The 19770-nt window shown below is 34.6% G+C and overlaps 1 protein-coding gene across 1 annotated transcript; it reads right to left on the bottom strand.

Moving 5' to 3' along the window:
• Positions 1–378: 378 nt before the first annotated feature.
• On the bottom strand, positions 379–19539 carry LOC104589558 (Regulator of chromosome condensation (RCC1) family with FYVE zinc finger domain-containing protein). The gene is made up of 9 exons (XM_010247906.3): positions 19210–19539; positions 17781–17867; positions 15795–15884; positions 15598–15684; positions 15290–15481; positions 12475–14598; positions 5918–6064; positions 1156–1553; positions 379–956 (listed from the first exon to the last, which is right to left on the bottom strand). Exons 1-9 carry the CDS (start codon positions 19243–19245, stop codon positions 848–850), a joined length of 3270 nt encoding a protein of 1089 aa, XP_010246208.1. The 5' UTR covers positions 19246–19539; the 3' UTR covers positions 379–847.
• Between the last annotated feature and the right edge of the window lie 231 nt (positions 19540–19770).

Here is a 19770-nt window from a genome sequence, read left to right as displayed (position 1 = left end):
TGGGTTTCATTCCCGAATTTTCAGCCATCAGGATACCTTTCTGCTCCGAGTTTTTGGGACCTGTACTGTATTGAATGAAAGTATAACTACAATAATCCTGCCCAATGACAGTTTTCAGCCTGTTGTACTGTATTGAATGTTCTGCTTCCTCCCGAAGAAACCAAAAAAAAAAAGTATAACTACAATGATCCAGCCCAATGACAGTTTTCAGCCAAGATTTTGATAAAATTCAGATCCTTGACAGCTTGATAATTTTGAGGATATTTGTTTGATTGGGTCAACTGAGTCCCGAAGTTTAATGGGTTGACACTATAACAAAATGGAACTCTTTAATTCGTTTCATTTGTATTCTGTATCCAAAATTCCAAGCTGTTGTGTAGAGAGAGAGAGAGAGACAGAGAGATTCCTTATTAATATAAAATATACACTGGAAAACAGGCTAGGCATCCAAAATGCCCAAGCGCAGATGCATATATAAATACAAAATAAAAAAAAAATAAAAAAACACAGAAAAAAGGCCTCCAAAATGCGCAGGCATTGATGCATACATAAATACATGTAAAGAGAGAGAATCCTCTGCACAGTCTCTCCACTTGCATCTAATGAAAAATTGTCCACCTAACTTCAAGGTGGAAGAGAGACCATAAGAGCTTTTTCTTAAGCAATAAAGAAACAGCCTCTTCGCTCAACAATCCCGTAATTTAAGTATAAGGCAAACATGTATCATATCGATTAGCTTTAGAAATACTCATTGCAGATGAGCAAGTTGAGGCTGTTTGGTATGACCCAATACGGGGTCATGGCATACTCAAGGAGAACAAGGAGTGGGAAAACATCAGTTGTCAGTTTAGTTCTTGCCTGGGCTGATGTATCCTTCAACTTGATACTTCTGATATACTCTTAGCTGATTCTCTTCCCACCACTGCTCAGCTTCCTTCTGGCTAAACCGTTTCCGACTGCAGAGCACCAACCATGACAATATATTAGTTCGATGCAGTGGGTTTCAAGGGTCATAAGAATTTTTAATTGAAAAAGTAGACCCCAGAAAATCGATATGGTAGAGCTGTTAAATACAATCTATTTAGGCTCCTGATGCATGTGAATGGATTTGTAATTACTAATTAGGATGAAATGATTTCCTGAATTTAAAATTACCTAAACCTCACTCTCTTCAGTCCCTTGAGTCCACTTGGCAAAATCATGAATGTGATATATACACCAGGTTCATCTTGCTCTACCCATTCATTTTTCAATTGTTTCGTAGCATTTCGTCTGGAATCTGTCCTTGGTAAAGAGTTAGCTCCAGATCTAGTGCGAGTAGGACATAGATCTCTTTCGTGAGTACTAGATAATGCATTACAAAATGGATCAGGTGACCGACAGGTTTCTGCAAGTTCTCCAACTTCAGGGGGCAACCCAGAGGAAACAATTAGGTCAGTACTCTCAGCATGGATGGGTGGCGTACGTGGAAGATTCATATCAACTCCATCAACTACTACAGGGATTATATTTACTTCTCTTACAACTGAAAGTTTCTCTGACATGGTATGTAGCTGTACAATAGAGAAAAATGTTAGAAGATTTGTAATATGTGAATATAAGGTATGCGCACCATATAATAAGTTGGGGAATAATGCAATATCTCAATTGTACTAGTATGTATCAAATTCCCCACCAAATGAATTGTAAATAAAAATGAAGACATTAATTGACAGACATGCCCTGACTTCATTGCATGGTTTCAAATGTTGCTAATGTCGCCCGACATATGTCGATGTCGAGGCTCACCGACATGAAAGTGGATGGTAATATAAAAATTACATTATGTTGGTCGGAAATGTTGACCAAATCAGTCCAAATAAACAAAAAAATACAATTTTTCCTATTATGTCGACTAATGTACATTAAAAATATAATATATTAGTATATTATATTAATATAATACAGTATATTAATATAGATTATTCCATTAATAATTTCTATTTAATATTTCAAATAAAATATTTATAAAAAGAATTAACAAAATATAAAAACAAAAGAATAAATTAATTACTTTATAATATAAAACATAAAATATTAACTAGTTAATATTTTTAAAATATTTATTAAAATCAGAAAATGTTTATTAAATTTTATAATAAACCATTTTCTACATTTAATATAAAAAATCAGAATAAATTTAATAAATTTTATACTAAATCATAATTTATTATAAATTTAGTATTAAATATCATAATAAATTCATTAAGTTTTATAAGAAATCAGAATTTATCATAATCTTAATACTACAAAAAGGAGAATCAGATTATTAAATTTATAATAAAACATAATGTACTATAACTTTAATATTTAAAAAATCAGAATAAATGTATTTCTATTTACTAGTGTGAAATAAATATATTAGAATTTACAATAAATCAGAATTAAAAATAAGAAAAGAAAATATCAGATAACCTTGTAAAACATCAAAATGCATAATAAATCAGTAAATCGTCATTTACTAATTTGTTATTGATCTTAGTTTCTTAGCTTTATATAATGGTTGGGAATAAGATAATAGTCTAGAAATATGTATTAATGCTTCTTTTATCATTTTATAAAATATCTTTGCATATTTCCACATATTTCATAATATTTCCACAATGTCTCTAATTTTTATAATATTTCCCCTCGACATTTCCAACATTTCCGACATATGTCCTATATTTTGGTAAGCGACATTTCCATCGACATCGACATTTTAAACCTTGCTTCATTGACAGCTCAAAGTTAGAGATAGCAAGTAAATATGACGCATGATTTATGGTAGTTTTAAGACCAGATCAACTCAAAGTACCTAAAATTATATCATCTTGCCTAATTAGAATTTTATTTGTCTACAGATCCAGGTTAACAGTAGTATAACAGTGCTCCAATGCAATATCTAGCTCAATAAGAAGTTGGTTTATCTCTACATAGAGATCCAGGTAAACAGTAATATAGAAGAGAACCCAGAGTTATCATATCTGTTGTCATAACATGTGGAAATGTCCCAGATTTTGAAAAAGATAATCAATTCCTCAATCAACCCTTCCAAGCCATTGACAAACCAAATCAAGCTGATCCATCATTTTATTTAATTGACCATTCGTCTGGCTTGTCATGGGGTTGACACTTGACAGGAAGCAAAGTTGCACTACAGGATTATTTCAAACAAGCCTTGGAAAAATTCAAGTTGAGATTGTCTGCGAAATCACTGAAAAATGATTTTAGCAACATCAGGTTATGACAAAAGGCATGCATTCAGATATGCAAAATTGGTGGCAACAATAAAGCAGAGATAACAATGGACAGATGATTGTCGAGACAGCTTATATTCTTTATTTCTTTTTTTTTTTTTTGAGAAAAAAGGAAGAGAAAATAATACAAAGACTTTTCCTGAATGGGTCTAATTAGGCATTGCCCAGTTCATTCAATTTAAAAAATATTGTCGAATTGTTTTAAATATTAGATGAATAAAGACACTGAATGGATGGTTAAGCTATTGCCCATACATTGGGGAAAAAAGTTCTGAAGTCTTCATTTGGAAATGATGGTTCTACTTGTTACATATCGGGGCCATTGCTTGGCATAATGGTAAAATCTCATGATGACAAACATGAGAATGCAGGCTCAAGTCTGGGAGCAGCCACTTGGTGCAAAAATGCCAAAGCTTAGGTTTCTATTTCAATCAACCCCTCCCACGACCCCAGATATCTGGGACCAACACTGAGTAATGGCCTTCAGTTCTAATTTACATATATCTAGCTCTCATCTCACTTCACTTTTTCTTCTTAACCTCACACCCACTGATTAGAACCAAACTACCGAACAACTTTGCCTGACAGAAAAGTTGTAAATTAGGTTGATTATAACAAATGGTCTTTTATTCAACAATGGCACACCTGAAATAAAAGATACAAATTATAAGCATAAACATAAACAGATCCACATAGAGGTCATGTTTGCTGCACCTGTTGTCTTTAACAAGTGATACACAAGAAAAGGAATCATTCACAGACCACCTTTGGTGGCTTCTTGAAAGGGCTAAACATGTTTGTCATTTCTTCCTCTCTTCATGAGAAAAGTTGCAGACAGGAAAAGGGATCCAGATAACCTAAATTAGATTACTAGAATACATTTTAGGAACCCTTCTAGAATCCATAAATCCATAAATATACACCGAAACAGTAATAAGGATAGTCTCACAAAGAAAGTTTTATGTAAATAGATAAAATTGTACATGGTATGGGTATTGGGAGGGCTTTCATAAATTTTCATGGTGATATTATCTTACTCTGTTTATGTTAAATTGAACTAGACCAGAGATTATGACCATCTTACAGGACCTCAGATTGATAAGATTTTGTTGCATTCATGTTGAGGTACAACCTTAGGTTGATATTGGGTAGATATAAGGTGGGTCCTCTGGTTCTTGGAATCTTTTCCCTTTCAATCATAAAGCTAGACCCTTGACATTCAAAGTCAACTTCTCATAGCCAATTATCTGGAGATGACATGGCCAGCGATCAGTGGAGAGGAAGGGGGGTTCTTCCAACAGAATGATGTGAGTCTGGATTTTGGTTGGTACTATGTTTTATTTTTCATTGTATGAACTAGCCTCTTGAGAGTTTTTTGTTGGTCTTGCCCTTGGTCTCTGGAGTTTGACACTATGTGTGTATTACTGAGATAATGGGTAAATTTCAAAATGTTTGAGTTCATATACAAATCTATACACATGTATCCAGTGAATAATGGGCATTGAAGGATGATATATACTATCGAATAAATGTCACAAGTAAATCAAGCACGAAAAATATGTATGAACTAACTACTTGAGATTTTTTGTTGATCTTGCCTTCGGTCTCTGGGGTTTAACAACTATAAGTGTCTGTATGACTGAGAGAATGCGTAAATTTCAAAATGTTTGAGTTCATACACAAATCTATAGAGTATAGACATGTATCGGATGAATAATGGGCATTGAAAGATGATATGAACTGTTGGATAAGACTGGGATAGAATAAATGTTACAAGTAAATCAATCAAGAAAAATCTATTTTGTACTCAAAATATCCTAACCTACTAATTTTGATTTTCTGCATCTTTTAGTTTTCCTTCAAGTGCTTTACTATGTTTCAGCTCTATAGAATGAGGATGTCATTTTAGGAATGTATATGTGATGCAAATATGGAATTATTAAGTTTTCAATAGGTGCATGGGATCCACAATTTTGCCTCCAGGAAATGGGGCCAATCACTGACATAAGATTGCATTCCAGTAGTTGAAGGAACAACTTTCCTGTCTGTAAAAGAGATCTATTAATAATTTTCTCATAAAAATGTAAAGCATGCCAGGCTTCTCAAAGTCATGTCAAGCACATGTAACTTTGTGCAATGAAGATGGATGCCACCATACAATTGGACAAGATCCAAATATATTTTATAAACTATAGTAAACAATAAGCACTAAGCAGTAGTTGTTACGCTCATTCATCACGAGTATTTTTTTCAATTCTATTGTAAATTGATAACATTTATTATGCTAACTTTAGATTTAGAATCTTGGCTCGGTATAATGGTAAAATGGTAAAATCTTGGTTCGGGCTTGCAGCATATGAGAACACATAGCTGGGGCCAACATTGGGTAATGGCCTTTTTTCTGCACTTCTGGCCTATATATATAGTCCTAAGGGTTATTTCACTTATTTCTGCTTTTATCTTTGTCTCCTTTTCCTTTTAACCCATTAAATGATTAGAATATGAGGAAACCACATAAACGTCCCTGACTTCTTTTCCCTTATTTTCTGATATTCCTTTTTTCCTTTGTTCATTTTCATTGTGTTAAACCAGGATAGGATGCATCCCAGAATAAGAATTTTATAATAAAAGAAGATTACCCTTGTTGTCAAGGCTCTTATAACTTCCTTTGCTGCTTTACATTTAGCAGCTTCATCCCTTGCCAGAGACCATGTTTCCTCAAGCCTTTGTTCACATTCTTCAAGTTTCTCACTTTTCATTTGACATTGCTTTTCCAAGGTCTTAGCCTAACAAAGGAAGAAATCTTCATAAACATCAATAGGTCACTGAAATAAGTAAAATAAACGTATTAAATTTCATAACAAAAGCATGAAATAGAAAAGAAGTATGACCAGGAATATACAAAACCAGATCTGAATTGATATGACCATTTGTTAAACAAGCTTATTATACCATACACAAATTATCTAATTGATATGATAATTATTGGTAAGGCTGTCAACAGACTCCAATACTCCGAATTGAAACCTAATCCAACATCCAATCTGATCAAAATTTGTTCTATGTATATATAATATATATAATAATGTATTTATATAGATATTATATAAAATTGTATGAAAAGTTCATAATAAATAAATTCAACATTTTGTATTTATATAAATTTATTACATGTATAAATTAAAAACTAATTAATTTTTAACTTTTTAAAATTTCTTGATTTCAATGACAACATAGAACCAACCCAATTATAGCGTCTGTAAACAACATCAGGACCAATTCCATCAGTCCTGTACCCTGTTCTATACTTGCAATCAAGGATTAAAGTATCAATATGATACTCCCAAATATGCGGCATATCGTATCCGTATCCATGAACATGGATACAGGATACACCACAACTGGGTTTGTATTGCACAAGTCATGCATATCAGTATGATACACCTCCATATCATGCTGTATCAATGGATACGGTCTGATACACACTGATACGGGAACATACCGATTCTTGGTTTCACGACTTTGTATATTGACCGCTTTTGGATTGTTTTTTGACTTTAATAAAAATTTGAAAATTATAATTATAAAAATAAAAAATATATTTATTATTTGAAAAAAGTAATTATTTATATAAAAATATTAAATAAATAAGTTTTCCCAAAAATCAATAAAAATGAACATTATAATTATAAAAACTGAAAAAAATAATTTAAGATTTAACTTTCCCAAAAAATTTAATAAATGGAAAATTTTGTGAAAATAATTTATGTTATCCACCTTAAATGATTTATATGTTTAATTTTATAGTTACTTTCAAAATAAAACAATCATATGTTAAAAATGAAAACATATTTATTGTTTGAAAAGGCAGTATTATTTATATAAAAATACTAAATAAGTTTTCACAAAAACTTCTAAAATTTTAAAGTTATAATTATAAAAAACTGAAATATGGTGACAATTATTGTATAATGTGTACATGTATTTATACAAGATTCAGATTTAGTGTTATTAATGTATTCATATGATTTGTATGCATTTCCCTACTGTATCCAAGCGCTTTCATATCTTTCATCCACATCCATTCATTTCCAAAGTGTGTCCATATCCAAACTATCTGATATGATACCTCTTTGATCCTTGACAATTATAGAAGTCTCTCAGGTTGGTGCAATCCTTTAACAGAAGTTCCATATTCCAGCCAGTATGGTGACAATCCAGTCTAAATTTGGATTTATAATATAAGGTGTAATGACTATAGTGCCACCACAATAAAAAAGAAAAATAAAATAATTGTATATAATCCAAATAACTCAAAACTCCCCTTCAAGCTAAGATAGGTGTTAAGCATGGCTAGTAACACATCAAATTTGCGTTTAAGAACTCCTTTTGTCCTTTTGTGAGAACATCTGCTAGTTCACTTTGTAATTTCACAAAAGGGGAAAAAATACAACACTTTTCCAAAGGTAACTTTAACACTTATAAAATGTCGATCAACCCTATCATGCTAGACTGGATTATGCATACTGTTAATGGTTGTTTGGTTGTCACAATGCAACTGAACCAATCCTTCATACTCAATTCTCTATGAAGAATCATTAGCTACAACAACTCTTAAGTCCCAATGCGTCATTGCCCTATACTCTACCTCAACACCAAACCCAATGCCAACATTTTTTTCCTCCAACACAAAGCAAGGTTCCGACCAACAAATATACAGTAAACTGACATAAAAAATTGATCATCAACTAAACCAGCCCAGTCTGCATCCATGAATGATTCTATCCTCAAGTGTCCATGAAAAAGTTCCTTTTATTTGTTTAATCTTCTAGTATATTCATATTAGAATTATATATATATTTCAAAGGTAAAGTAGCAAAGACAGAATAGAGAAGAGAAGATATTAAGAGAGAAGAAGAGAAGAAGAATAGAGAAAGTGTCAACCTCTAGTTCACCTATATATGAGATCCTATATGGCAGTAAATGGAATAACCCTGGTCACACAATTCACTAAATAAGAATAGAAAACAACAATAAATAAAAATAAATAAATAAAGCAACCAACTACAGAAATAAAGCAATTAACAATCTCTCAACACTCCCCGTGAAACTGAGCATAGATGTTAATCATGCCCAGCTTGCCAAGAGTATGCTGCAATGTAGACTTTTTAACTCCTTCGGTAAACACATTGGCCAACTGCACAACCAGAACAGTGAGATCTTGGTGTATTCAACTCCATCTCAGGTGAAACTCACACAGTTTTAGGATCATCATGATCAAGACAGGTTTGTCAGATTTTTCCCCAAAACCATAAACTGAGAAAATTTTCAGTAATAATCTAGAAGAGAATCTGCATTCAATCAGCTCTTCCAATATTGAATTGGCATTCTAGAGTTAGAGGCAGCCTTTGGAAGAAGCTCTAGGGCCTCTGGAGTGAAGGGATTCTTGTTCTCCAATTTCTCCTTATCCCAAGAGGGGTGGTTCCCTACAACTATGCTGTAGGGTTGTAGTTTTTTCTAAGACTTGGCCCTTGGAAATTTTATTTCTTTTTGTTTTTGATTTGTTCTTGCATAAAATTGTATTTTGAAAAGAGTAATGTACTCATTTAGAGGGAGATCTCAAGCAGGATGTCAATCCCTGGGGTAGGTAGCTCTAGACATCTTGGGGATACAATAAGTAATCAAGCGACCACTATGAAGTTTGATGGAAAAAAAAAATTATTTGGAATGATCTTAGCCTTACGTGTGTATTTCGGAGGGTGTGGACAGGATCTGAGGAAGAGCCAAATCTTCATGATATAAAGCATGTGACAGGGATGTAAGAGAATCTAATGGTAATGTCTTGATTATTTAATTCCATGCAACCCCACCTTAGTTGAAATTTCCTATGGATGAGAACTGCCAAGGAGATTAGGAAAGTATGGCAGAGACATACTTGATACTCCTAGGTATTAAATCATTAAATGTCACCCATGCTTAATAGTTGAACCTGAAGTGAACAATTTAACACAAAGGGATGTATTCTTCTACCCTAAAAACACTGGTAAGATATCACTCTCTTGGAAATTGTAGTTTGGGAAAGTCCTACGGATGCAGCTACCTACAATAAGCTTGTAGAGAGGAATTGGGTTTTAAATTCTTAGCTAAACTTAATTTAGAGTATGACTTTACACACCAATACATCCTTACTGGAGACAATGTGACTCTTTCGTAGACTTATTTTCTTGATCATGGTGAAAAGAATGTGAGACAATATGCTATAGGCATTGACTCTAGGTCATACTACTCCATTCACAGCTAAATTGAAAATACAATAGGTGACTCAAAAGGGTAGCAGCACTAAAGAGAAAGAAATATGTGATTACTATAAGAAATCTAAACACAAAAAAAAGAAGAAAAAATGTTGGAAACTCCAACCAGACTTGAAGAACAATTCTAAGAAAGAGAGCACAAATATAGCATCTACATAGTAGATTCCTAGGCACCACCACTTTTGCTCCTCCTTGTCTTCCATTGTTAGATACCTTAGCAGTAGCTAGAACTGAGGTTGAGAAACACAGCAGGTATTTATTCCAGTTAGAGAATAGTGCTACAAGTAGTTCGCCTGTTCCTAGTTCTTCATCTTTACAGCCTTCTACCGTAATCGCCAACGCCAACTAAAGTAAACATGCCACTACAAATTTATCTTTTGCTAAAGGTAATTCTACGACTCTATGGCTCATTAATTCAGGCTCAGGAGCATCTGATTATTTTTCAAGTCTCTCTACTTCATTTCATTCATATCAGTTATCTCAAGTAGAGATAAGGTGTCTATAGATAATAGGTCTCTTGCTCCTATTATTGGGAAAGATGATATTAAGCTTACAAATGGGCTGACTTTGTCTTCTGTTCTACAAGTTGCTAAGCTCTAATTCAAACATGTTTAATCTCCTAGTATACTTAATTTAGAATTATAGTAGTAGAGAATATAGAAAAAAAAAGAAAAAAGAGAGGAGAAGAATAAAGGAGAAAATATGAAAGTGACTAAAAAGTATGAAATGTCAGGAACTCACTATAGCAGTCAATAATCTCTGAACACTTTTTGGGAGTTCCCCTCAAATAAGAAAAAAAATTCTTTTAGTTGCTTCAAGATTTGCAACTTATGATTGATGCATATACTGGCTAACTTTAATCATAGCATATGATATGTCAAGATGTGTGAGGCATAAAATATGACAGTCTTGCAACTAGTCTCTAATAGCAGACCTTGTCTTCAAGTAGGTCTCCAATCTACACCAGTGTTTTAAAAGCACAAGGTGCAAAAAAGGCACAGGGGCCAATTTGCACCCGAGGCGCGTGCCTTTTTGAAGCAAGGCACAAAAATGCAAAAGAAATGCTAAAAATTTAAAAATAAATTTCAGAAAATTCAAAAAAAATTAAACATAATATTTTGTTACCACTCCAGCCTCAGATCATACAAGTCCTACATTATCCAAAATAAGTATTAATATTTTTTCAACCAAATTGATGTTTCCACCACATCAATTTGTGGAAGTCTACTCATGCTAGCCGCCCCTTTACCTTGAGTATCACTCTGTATTTCTCACTTTCTGTCCTAAGCTTAGAATCCTTGGGCAGTACAGATCTACCAAGGTAATACCTCCAAGAAGCATCCAACAACCCATCATTTCAGTCCAAAGTAGCTCCAGAAGTCAATTGCATGAGACATTTTTAAATGAGATTTGTACAAAAATCAGAACAGGCCCCAAGAAAGAAATTAAACCAACTGAAACTATAGGTTTGAAATAAAGGTCATGTCATTTGGGAATATATAATATGGAGGATTTTTCATTTGACTCAAAGATGGTCTAAAGGATATCTACATTAATTCAGTGATGTTGTAGTGAAGATGCAAAGTCAAACTATGGTTTTAAGTATCGATACACCTCTGTGTATCGACACTTTGAACGAACACCTCCCCCCCCCCTTTTTCTTAGTTTTTCAAGTTTTAGTTTTAAATATAGTTTTATATTTATTTAAAAAAATGAATGGGTTCCCGAAACACCTATAAACAGGTGCATGGGAACCAAAATATACGATACAATACGCCAGATATGGAGTGTATCATATCGAAAATTTTGATCCTTGAGTCAAACTAAATTAAAAACTTAATAAAGAAATCAGAATGTCACAATAAGATATAAAAGGAGGATGACAAATTCTCACTCTCACAAAAATCTATATAGAATATTTAAAACCTAAACCAGGTCCTTGAGTCAACAGTAATAAAATTATCAGGATACTATTGTTTCACCACTCATAACTATATACTCTGTTCAATCAAATCTTCTTGTAGGAAGGGAGTCAATAGACCCAAAAGATCTCTCTAGCACAAATCTCCACACCCCTTCTCCTTCCTATACCCTGTATTCTCGTCCTACATCTTTCATTTGACCATTCTTTTTCATCTGGTTATATTTTCTAGTTGTGATTATCACTAAATTTAGTACTTTAATGACAATTCTCAATGAAAACTAAGTTGAATTATGTCAATGCTAAGTCAACAAAGAGAACCAACAAATATGTCAAGAATTAGCAACTGAAGGTTCTAAAGGATGGCACCTCCAGAGCTTGAGCAAAAAAAGGAAAGTCATTTGGCAAATGATTCCAGGAACAGTGTTTTGGATATTATGGCAAGAGAGGAACTAAGAATTTTTTCAGAACAAAGGTTGTCAAATTGAGGATGTATGGAAAAAACAGTGGGCAAACTGATTTCCTGGTCATCAGCTCAGTGTAGAATGGACAGATCGGATTATAGATCTCTTTTTTATTACAAAAATCACCTTTTCTATCAGCAAAGGTAAATGTTATTAAGCATTATATGAAACTTGAGCTTACAATTTTGTGGATAATTTACCCACACCCATAGGAGTAAACAAATACAACTAGAGTTGCAATCCCCAAAACAAAGTTATAAAGGTCATGGAATCCTTATCATTCTTTTGTTTTGACTATAGACCTTGCATCTTCTTTTTTATTTCTTTATTAACAATTTGGAGCAAGTTGAAGATTCTAAAATGGCACAGAGGGAGTCAAAGAAAGTGCATTCAGTTGCAGATGTGTCTATATGTATGAGAGAGAGAGGAGAGTCACACAGAAATACCATAAATAATCTCTCAGCAAGAATTTTCACAACAAAAAATGGTGAACAAGTTACCTCAGCTCTTAACCGCCAAACTTCTTCTATAAGAAATTTATCTGACTCAGATAAACCTCTCTCCACATTCATACCAGCACCGGTTATGGATTTTGATTGCTGGGGAATCTCTTGTATATATGCTGGAGGAACAGAAGATAATTGATTTCCTGAATGTGGAAGTAATGCCATAGAATTTTCTGTTTCATATGTGCTAAATAATGCAGGGCATGGGACCTGTCCCCATCTTGGTGGTCCAGTTGATGAAGGAAAAGTAGGATCCTGATGAAGCTGACTTCCCAGTTGCTTGATTAAGACCTGCCCTTCATTGCATTTGGTTTCCTCATTATTATTTAGTCTGGGAGAAAATAGAGAACCCCGTGTAATTTTTGCCTCTCCCCTCCCTATTTTCAAGTCAGAGAATACCTTGCGTGGTGTCAAGGGTTGTCTTGGGCCTGGGCTTTCCATCTTTTTTAGTCTATCTGACTGTGTGATACATTGCAATCTATTGAAGCATGGATCACAAACCCTGAATGGCTTGCTTTTATTCGGCGCCAATGATGCATTCATAACCTTCTTGCTGCTACATGTGCGGCAAAATGAAAATCCACAATTATAACAGTTGTGTTTTTTCCTGGTAAACCCAAAGGCCACCTTGCAGGAACTGCAGGTTGATTGATCACTACTAAAGATAGATTTGTGTAAACAAATTGCAGCTGTAAAACTTGATCCGCAGGCAACACTCAATACTTGTCTATCTCTTAAGGCCTCTACTAAAGTAGGAGAGTTTCTATCTTCAATATCACCTAACCCTAATCGTCCATTTGCACCCTTTCCCCATGTATAAACACTGCCTCTTGATGTCAAGACAGCTACATGATAGGATCCTGATGAGATCTCTTTAACACACTCCCCTTTAAGCTTGCCTTCCACAATATTGATTGATTTGTCTCCAGCATATGGATTCCCCAATTGCCCATGCACTGTACTGCCCATTGTCCACACCATACCTGTGTCTGTGAGTGCAACTGTCAGCATCCTTCCACAGGACACTTGAACAAAATCATAAGCCATAAGACGTGATACACATGTTGGTACAAGCTTCCTTTCTCTATCAAGATGTCCAAGCCTTCCTTTGTCTCCATCTCCCCATGTAAATAATTTCCCAGTGGAAGAACTTATCTTGAAAGGACCAGTGGTGACATCCACAACAGCAGCTGTATGCCATGGTCCACATGAAACTGACTTTACTCTTAACCCTTTCAGCGATTCTACTTCTTTGGGTTGGGAAACACTTTGATGGTTCCCATGCCCAAGAACCCCAAATGTTCCATCACCATATGTAAATAACTGGCCAGAGGAGGATAGAACTGCAGTATGCCAATCTCCACATGCAACACTTGATATATGTGTACCACCTAAAGGGCCAAAAAGTTTACAGGGCAACCACTGACTCGCATTGTTTCCATCACCTATGAGACCAATACCATAACTGTTGTCACCCCAGGTATAAAGTTCACCATAAAGTGTTACAGCACATGTGTGATGTTCACCACAGGCGACTGATTCTACATGGATGCCCTTAAGCGAGTCAACAACTTTTGGTTCAGATATGTCCATGTTAATTTTATGGCCTAGCTTCCCTCTATTGCCCTCACCCCAGCAGAAAACTTCTCCCTGTTTGGTAACTATTGCAGCATGCTGTCCTCCCAAAGAAATCTTCCTTACATCTAACATCATGGTTGATTCCAGTAACTTGGGCAATAAAGCATCAAATTTTGTACCATTAGGGTTACCAAACCTGTCACTCCTACCACCTAAAGTTCCTCCCTCTATCCCTTCACCCCACATCAAGACATCCCTCAGAACTTCAGTATTGTCAGTTGATGGAAAACATTGAGAATGGGTTCTGACACCATAAGGCAAATTCACTCGATATCCTGTGCCAGCATTAGCTCTTCTCTTCTCCTTGAGATCATTTGGCTCCATATATGACAAATGTGGAACTATAAAATCCATTGCAGTCCTGATGCTTGATAAAGATCGTGGTTCTGATGAATAAAAGCCCTCAGAAGAGTGTGATAAGCCATCTGAAAAACACCTCTCTGCAAGTGACCGTGGAGGACTCCCACATAAGCTGCGAACCTTCAGAATGTAAAACCATGCAGCAAGGATGTTATCAATAGTAATTTACAATACAAAGAAGTAAAATGGGAGCACACACCAACATCTCTTTTCAGGTAAAACTTTATAATTAGAATGTATAGAAGTTATTATCAGCACATCATCCCTCCTATCAAATACCTGAAAAAAGCATTTATATGGTGAAATGCATTTTAACATTAGCAAATGGAGAATTACAGAAATGCCATTTTACAAATCATAGTTATTAATTATGATATAGATACCATAACAGTGAAGCACATACAACATGCATAGGATGATGGGAGAGGAACCCCATTGTTCAATCAATCCTTCCTATCATATACCTGAAAAAAGTATCTATATGGTGAAATGCATATTAACATTATTGAAGAGGGAATACACATCATTGTAACCAGATCAATGTTATTCTTCTAGGTGGACACAAGAAAAGGTCTTGTATTGGATGATTATGATGATCCAATTACAACAGGTCGATTTTTCACCAAGGATATCTCTCACATAAAACCTCCCATATGCCAGGTACACCCCCCCCCCCCAAAAAAAAAAAACAAGACATATGCTAAATGTACAGTTACAGAATGTATAAAACATAAATGCACTTCTCAGCTATAACAATGCAAAAGCTTCCACAATAGGAAAATGATAGGTATATAATGTGCTCTCTTAGAACCTGAGAATATTTAGATGAATCCTCCAGTCCAAGACTATTCCTTCGCCGGCTATAACCAACAGGACTGTTGGCACAGGTTTGTGCTCCTGGACGATTCCTCAAAGTACACAAACTTCCATAATGATGGGACCTAGATATCAATGCTCTCAAACCCACAAACCAAGAGTCTGCCTGCTCCTTGTCTTTGCATACCTAAGTAAAAGAGAAAGAAAGAAAAATAGTAATGTCACTGTTAGAACTGAAGAAATGGGTCAAAATAAGGTATTATAAAGTTCTAACATAAATAGAAACCAAAAGGAAATTATCACCAGATCCAGTGAACGTTCACCATTTGCATAGACAACAGAAAAGGACTGGGATTCTTTCTCTGGTTGGGGTTGTCTCAGAAAATTTACCTACAACATGTGGAAATATCCAACATGTTAAGGCAGTATGGTCAATAGCTAGAAAAGGTAAATTGGAAATTGGTTTAAACATCATTTTTAAAGTATCAATGTTTACTTACAGTTCTCTGGCCAGGAATAATCTTTGTAACTGAGGTCAACCTTAATTGTTTTTCCTCCTTTCCAGAATACCAAATTAAAAGTTTTTCATCCTGAAACTCATGACAAATTATGTCAGAAACAGTTGATTATAAAATTTTCTGTATCAAAAGAGAAATAGCTTAATAAAAAGATAGGCAAAGATTAATGACAGTCCTGATAATATTCATCAAAAAAAAAGAGGGTCCTCATAATAGTGAAGTAGAGGTTGTCCAGATGGACCAAGGTTTTATAACAGTGAGGATGAAAAAGAAGGGTCATAAAGCTAAAGAAGAATGAGAGGCAACTCATTTAAGTGGAATCAGTTCATTGATCTTCAAGGCCAAATAAAGGCACCCCTTGTGCTCTACTTGATATTATGTTTTCTTTTGGTGTCCTTCAGGAACTTGTGCTCTCTTGTATTGCTTCCCTTGAGGGGTAGGATCTATTCCCTCCACTTCAAAATTGAATATTTTGAAGTGCATACATGGAGCACAAGAGGATCCTAGAGCTTCAGTAGATAGAACATGAACTTGGCTCAAAATATTCAATTTTTTGAATTTACAAGCCAACCAATGCTCTTACAATGCTGACTTGAAGGGAAAAGAAAATGAAAGAAAGAAGAAAGAAAATAGTAGATACTATGTACTTGAATAAATAGATAAGCTATACTAAGTTTCATAAATTTAGAATATTTAAGAAAAGAAGTACACATATTTGAACAATAATGTTTACTCATCTAACAAATTATTGAAGGCAGCTTGTATCTCTAGGGAATTTTTTCTCTTTTCTGATATTCAGAAAGAGTAAGTTATATCAGACAAAGGAAAAGGAGTACATAAGCAGACACACAGATTTGCCCAAAATATAAACACAAAGAAACCACATCCAATTCACAACTTTTCAGGTAGGCTGCTGTCACAATACATAAATCATTGATTTGGAAAGCATATCAATTATGGCTTAAGTTCAAGGAAACCATGCAACACATTGCAGTTTCTTTTCAACATCATCAATGTGGACTCAAATTTATTTTCAACATGCCGTCTGAATAACAACCCAAATAGGCACCGACCAGGAAGGTCCCAATCTTGTATATTCCTAATGAATGGTGTGCATCCTTCACACAATTCATGGATGTGAAGTTGGTGACGGAGAAAAGGTCATATATATCTGATCATTACTTTCAGCAGTATCCTATTATAGTTTTTTATCAAAAATAATTAAGAAAAAAGGATTTGATAAATAGAATAAAGAAAAAAAACAATAATAGAGAACATATCAAATTATTGGTACATTACACAGCATTAGCTGATGGAGAAGGGCACAGCCCCTAAGATGCATCTCTAGGCACAGTGCCCCCACTGTCAGTGGATCAATTTATTTGTGTTTTGTGATCAACTTGAGTAGAGTCTTTGTTATACAAAATGTAGTGACCCGACAGAATGGAATGATGAAACAGGATTCATCTGCCAACACCGAATAGTTGAGATAATTCCTTGTTGAGATGAATTGACTTAAGCAGTCAAAAGGTTCTACATTTTAGTGTCGAGACTACCAAAGAATTAGATTTATTTTAAAAGAATGGTGATGGAAAATCTATTAAGTAATTAAATTATGGTTTATTCAATTTGAAAGGAGAGGACCACCTAATATCAGCTTATAAGTAAATGGAGTGGCATTGTAGCACCTCACCACCAGTTTAATCCAGGCCATCACAAACAACAATAGTTCTTTAAAATCGAAAAAGTTGCTATTGTTTTTGCTTTTGTTATTACTGCAGAAGCTTCTCACGGGTACTACAATCACAAGCTCCTATATTGACCTTACATACAAAGTGCAATAACAGCCTGACAGGCAATTAACTTATGTTGGGTGAAGATCACTTATCAACAAGAAATCTCAGATAACACAAACTGTACCAGGTATTTACTGTCATCAGAAAACTGTATACCACATAAGGAGCCTACCGTGGATAGCCTGAAAGGACAGAACTTTGGCTTCCCTCTACGTCCGTACTTCAGAAGATGTGCACCCTTCTTTAAAGCCACAATTGCCTTTGCAAGATACACAAAGATTCAGTTGGATACAAAACATCTATAATAAATAGAAGCAAACAATAAGCATCAGTAAAACAGAAAAACTAAACACAGGATAACACATCAAATGAATATATAAGCATATGGAAAGTGCTCTGCTTCTTGTTCTCAAGGTTGTTATAGTTGCATAAGGCAGGAAAAAGAAAATGCCAAACCATTACCTAAATTAAACATTATGGATGGCTTCATCATATTCTAAATCCCATCATCACACATTAATATGAAGACATGATGTAATTCTAGAAAAGATAATGTACCAGCTCTAGATGATGAACTTTTGCTTTGAATTATGGGGAGGAAAAGAATGCTTCCAATGGCACGATCTTAGCAGAACAGTGCATGGCCATTTCCTAATTCAAAATATCCAGCAAATGGAATTCACTGAATTCCATTAAGCCTCTCTAACGTGAATTCACACTCTAAATTTATAACTTTGAAACCCAAAATTAGAAAACCACTTTTCATACAGAAACCAAAGTTAAAAGCAGAAAATTTTTTGATTGTAAGACCAACACAGGTAACTTTGACTTAACAGGAACATTAATTACCCAGTGTTGGTACCACTCAGAAGAAAGAGTATGTTAGAAGTGTAAACCCATTGCCTACTGTCTGAGAAGAAATGAATGCCAAACCCATTGCCTACTGTCTGAGAAGAAATGAATGCCTTCAGATATACAAAATGACAGCAAAAGAGTAACGCGATTAGTACAGAGATGTGCAAATAGTAGTCGATCGATTAAACATAAAATCAAAACCAGAGGCCCCAACTTCACTGAACATCCACCTGAACGTAAATTGCCAGACACCAGAACCCAAAACTAACAAGGAAAAAAAACGAAAACAGAAAAACGAGAAAGTAAACATATGTTTCAGACGTTAGAGCAGAACCTTGTAATTGCCACCTGTGAGCTTCATCTAAATTACAAATTTCAAAACATTTATACAAAAAAATAAAAAAAAAAAAAACCATGAACAAAACAACCAGTAGGAATGTTATGAAAGACTTGAAGAAAGAGGAGGAATAATAGAGACTAAATCCAAACCACATTTTCAGTTAAACGAAAATAACGCAGGAAAGAAAAAAGAATTGAGCCATGAAACAGTACCTACAGGATACAGGCTAGAGAAACAGAGAAAAAATTTGTCATAAATATAATAATGTTAAATTCACTGGGTAATTCAGAAAAAAAAAAAAAGAAAGAGTAAGATAATAATGTTAAACTTGAAAAGAAAAAAAAGAAAAATAAAGAGATGGGTATAGTTATATGGATTTTGAAAATGTATAGAGAAAATATGAAACCTGTTCAACTTCTCTGTCCAAAGGCTCTTCACCCATTTTCCTGAGCTTCTTTTTCTGCGTTTTTCATGGAAGAGAAGAGCGAAATAAGAATAAGACAGACAACAGCAGAGGGAGAGACACAGAGAGAATGGCAGTGGCTTTGGTTTCCCAAAAAGGGAACCTTAAACAAGAGAATGTGTAAGAACTAAGAATGCAGTTGCTTCTGTTTCTGCTCCAACTGCTGCGGCTTTGCAGAAAAAAAAAAAAAAAAGTGAGAATGACTGGAGTCCGGAGGATAGAATTTTCAGAGAGAGAAGATTTTCTCTCTTCTTTTTCTTCTTTCTTTTTTTTTTTTTAATTTTTTCCTAGTGAATCTATTCTTCCATTCCTACTACAGTTTCCTTCGTGTTTCGTGCACAGGTTTTAAATTAAGCTTCACTGATGTTGCACGTGTGCGCCACATGCGGCCTATTGTCCTTTCTTCTTGTCTCTGTTTTCCAATGGTTAGATCAGAGCTGTCAATGGGTCGGGTCTATCCGATAGAATCGAACCGCCCGGACCAGTTTGTTGGTTCTGTTTCTG

This window comes from Nelumbo nucifera, chromosome 4 (assembly GCF_055504915.1).
Source record: "Nelumbo nucifera cultivar China Antique chromosome 4, China Antique-T2T, whole genome shotgun sequence".
NCBI classification, from domain to species: domain Eukaryota; kingdom Viridiplantae; phylum Streptophyta; class Magnoliopsida; order Proteales; family Nelumbonaceae; genus Nelumbo; species Nelumbo nucifera.
The sequence above is the reverse complement of the archived record's forward strand: the minus strand, read 5'-3'. Positions and strand labels throughout refer to the sequence as shown.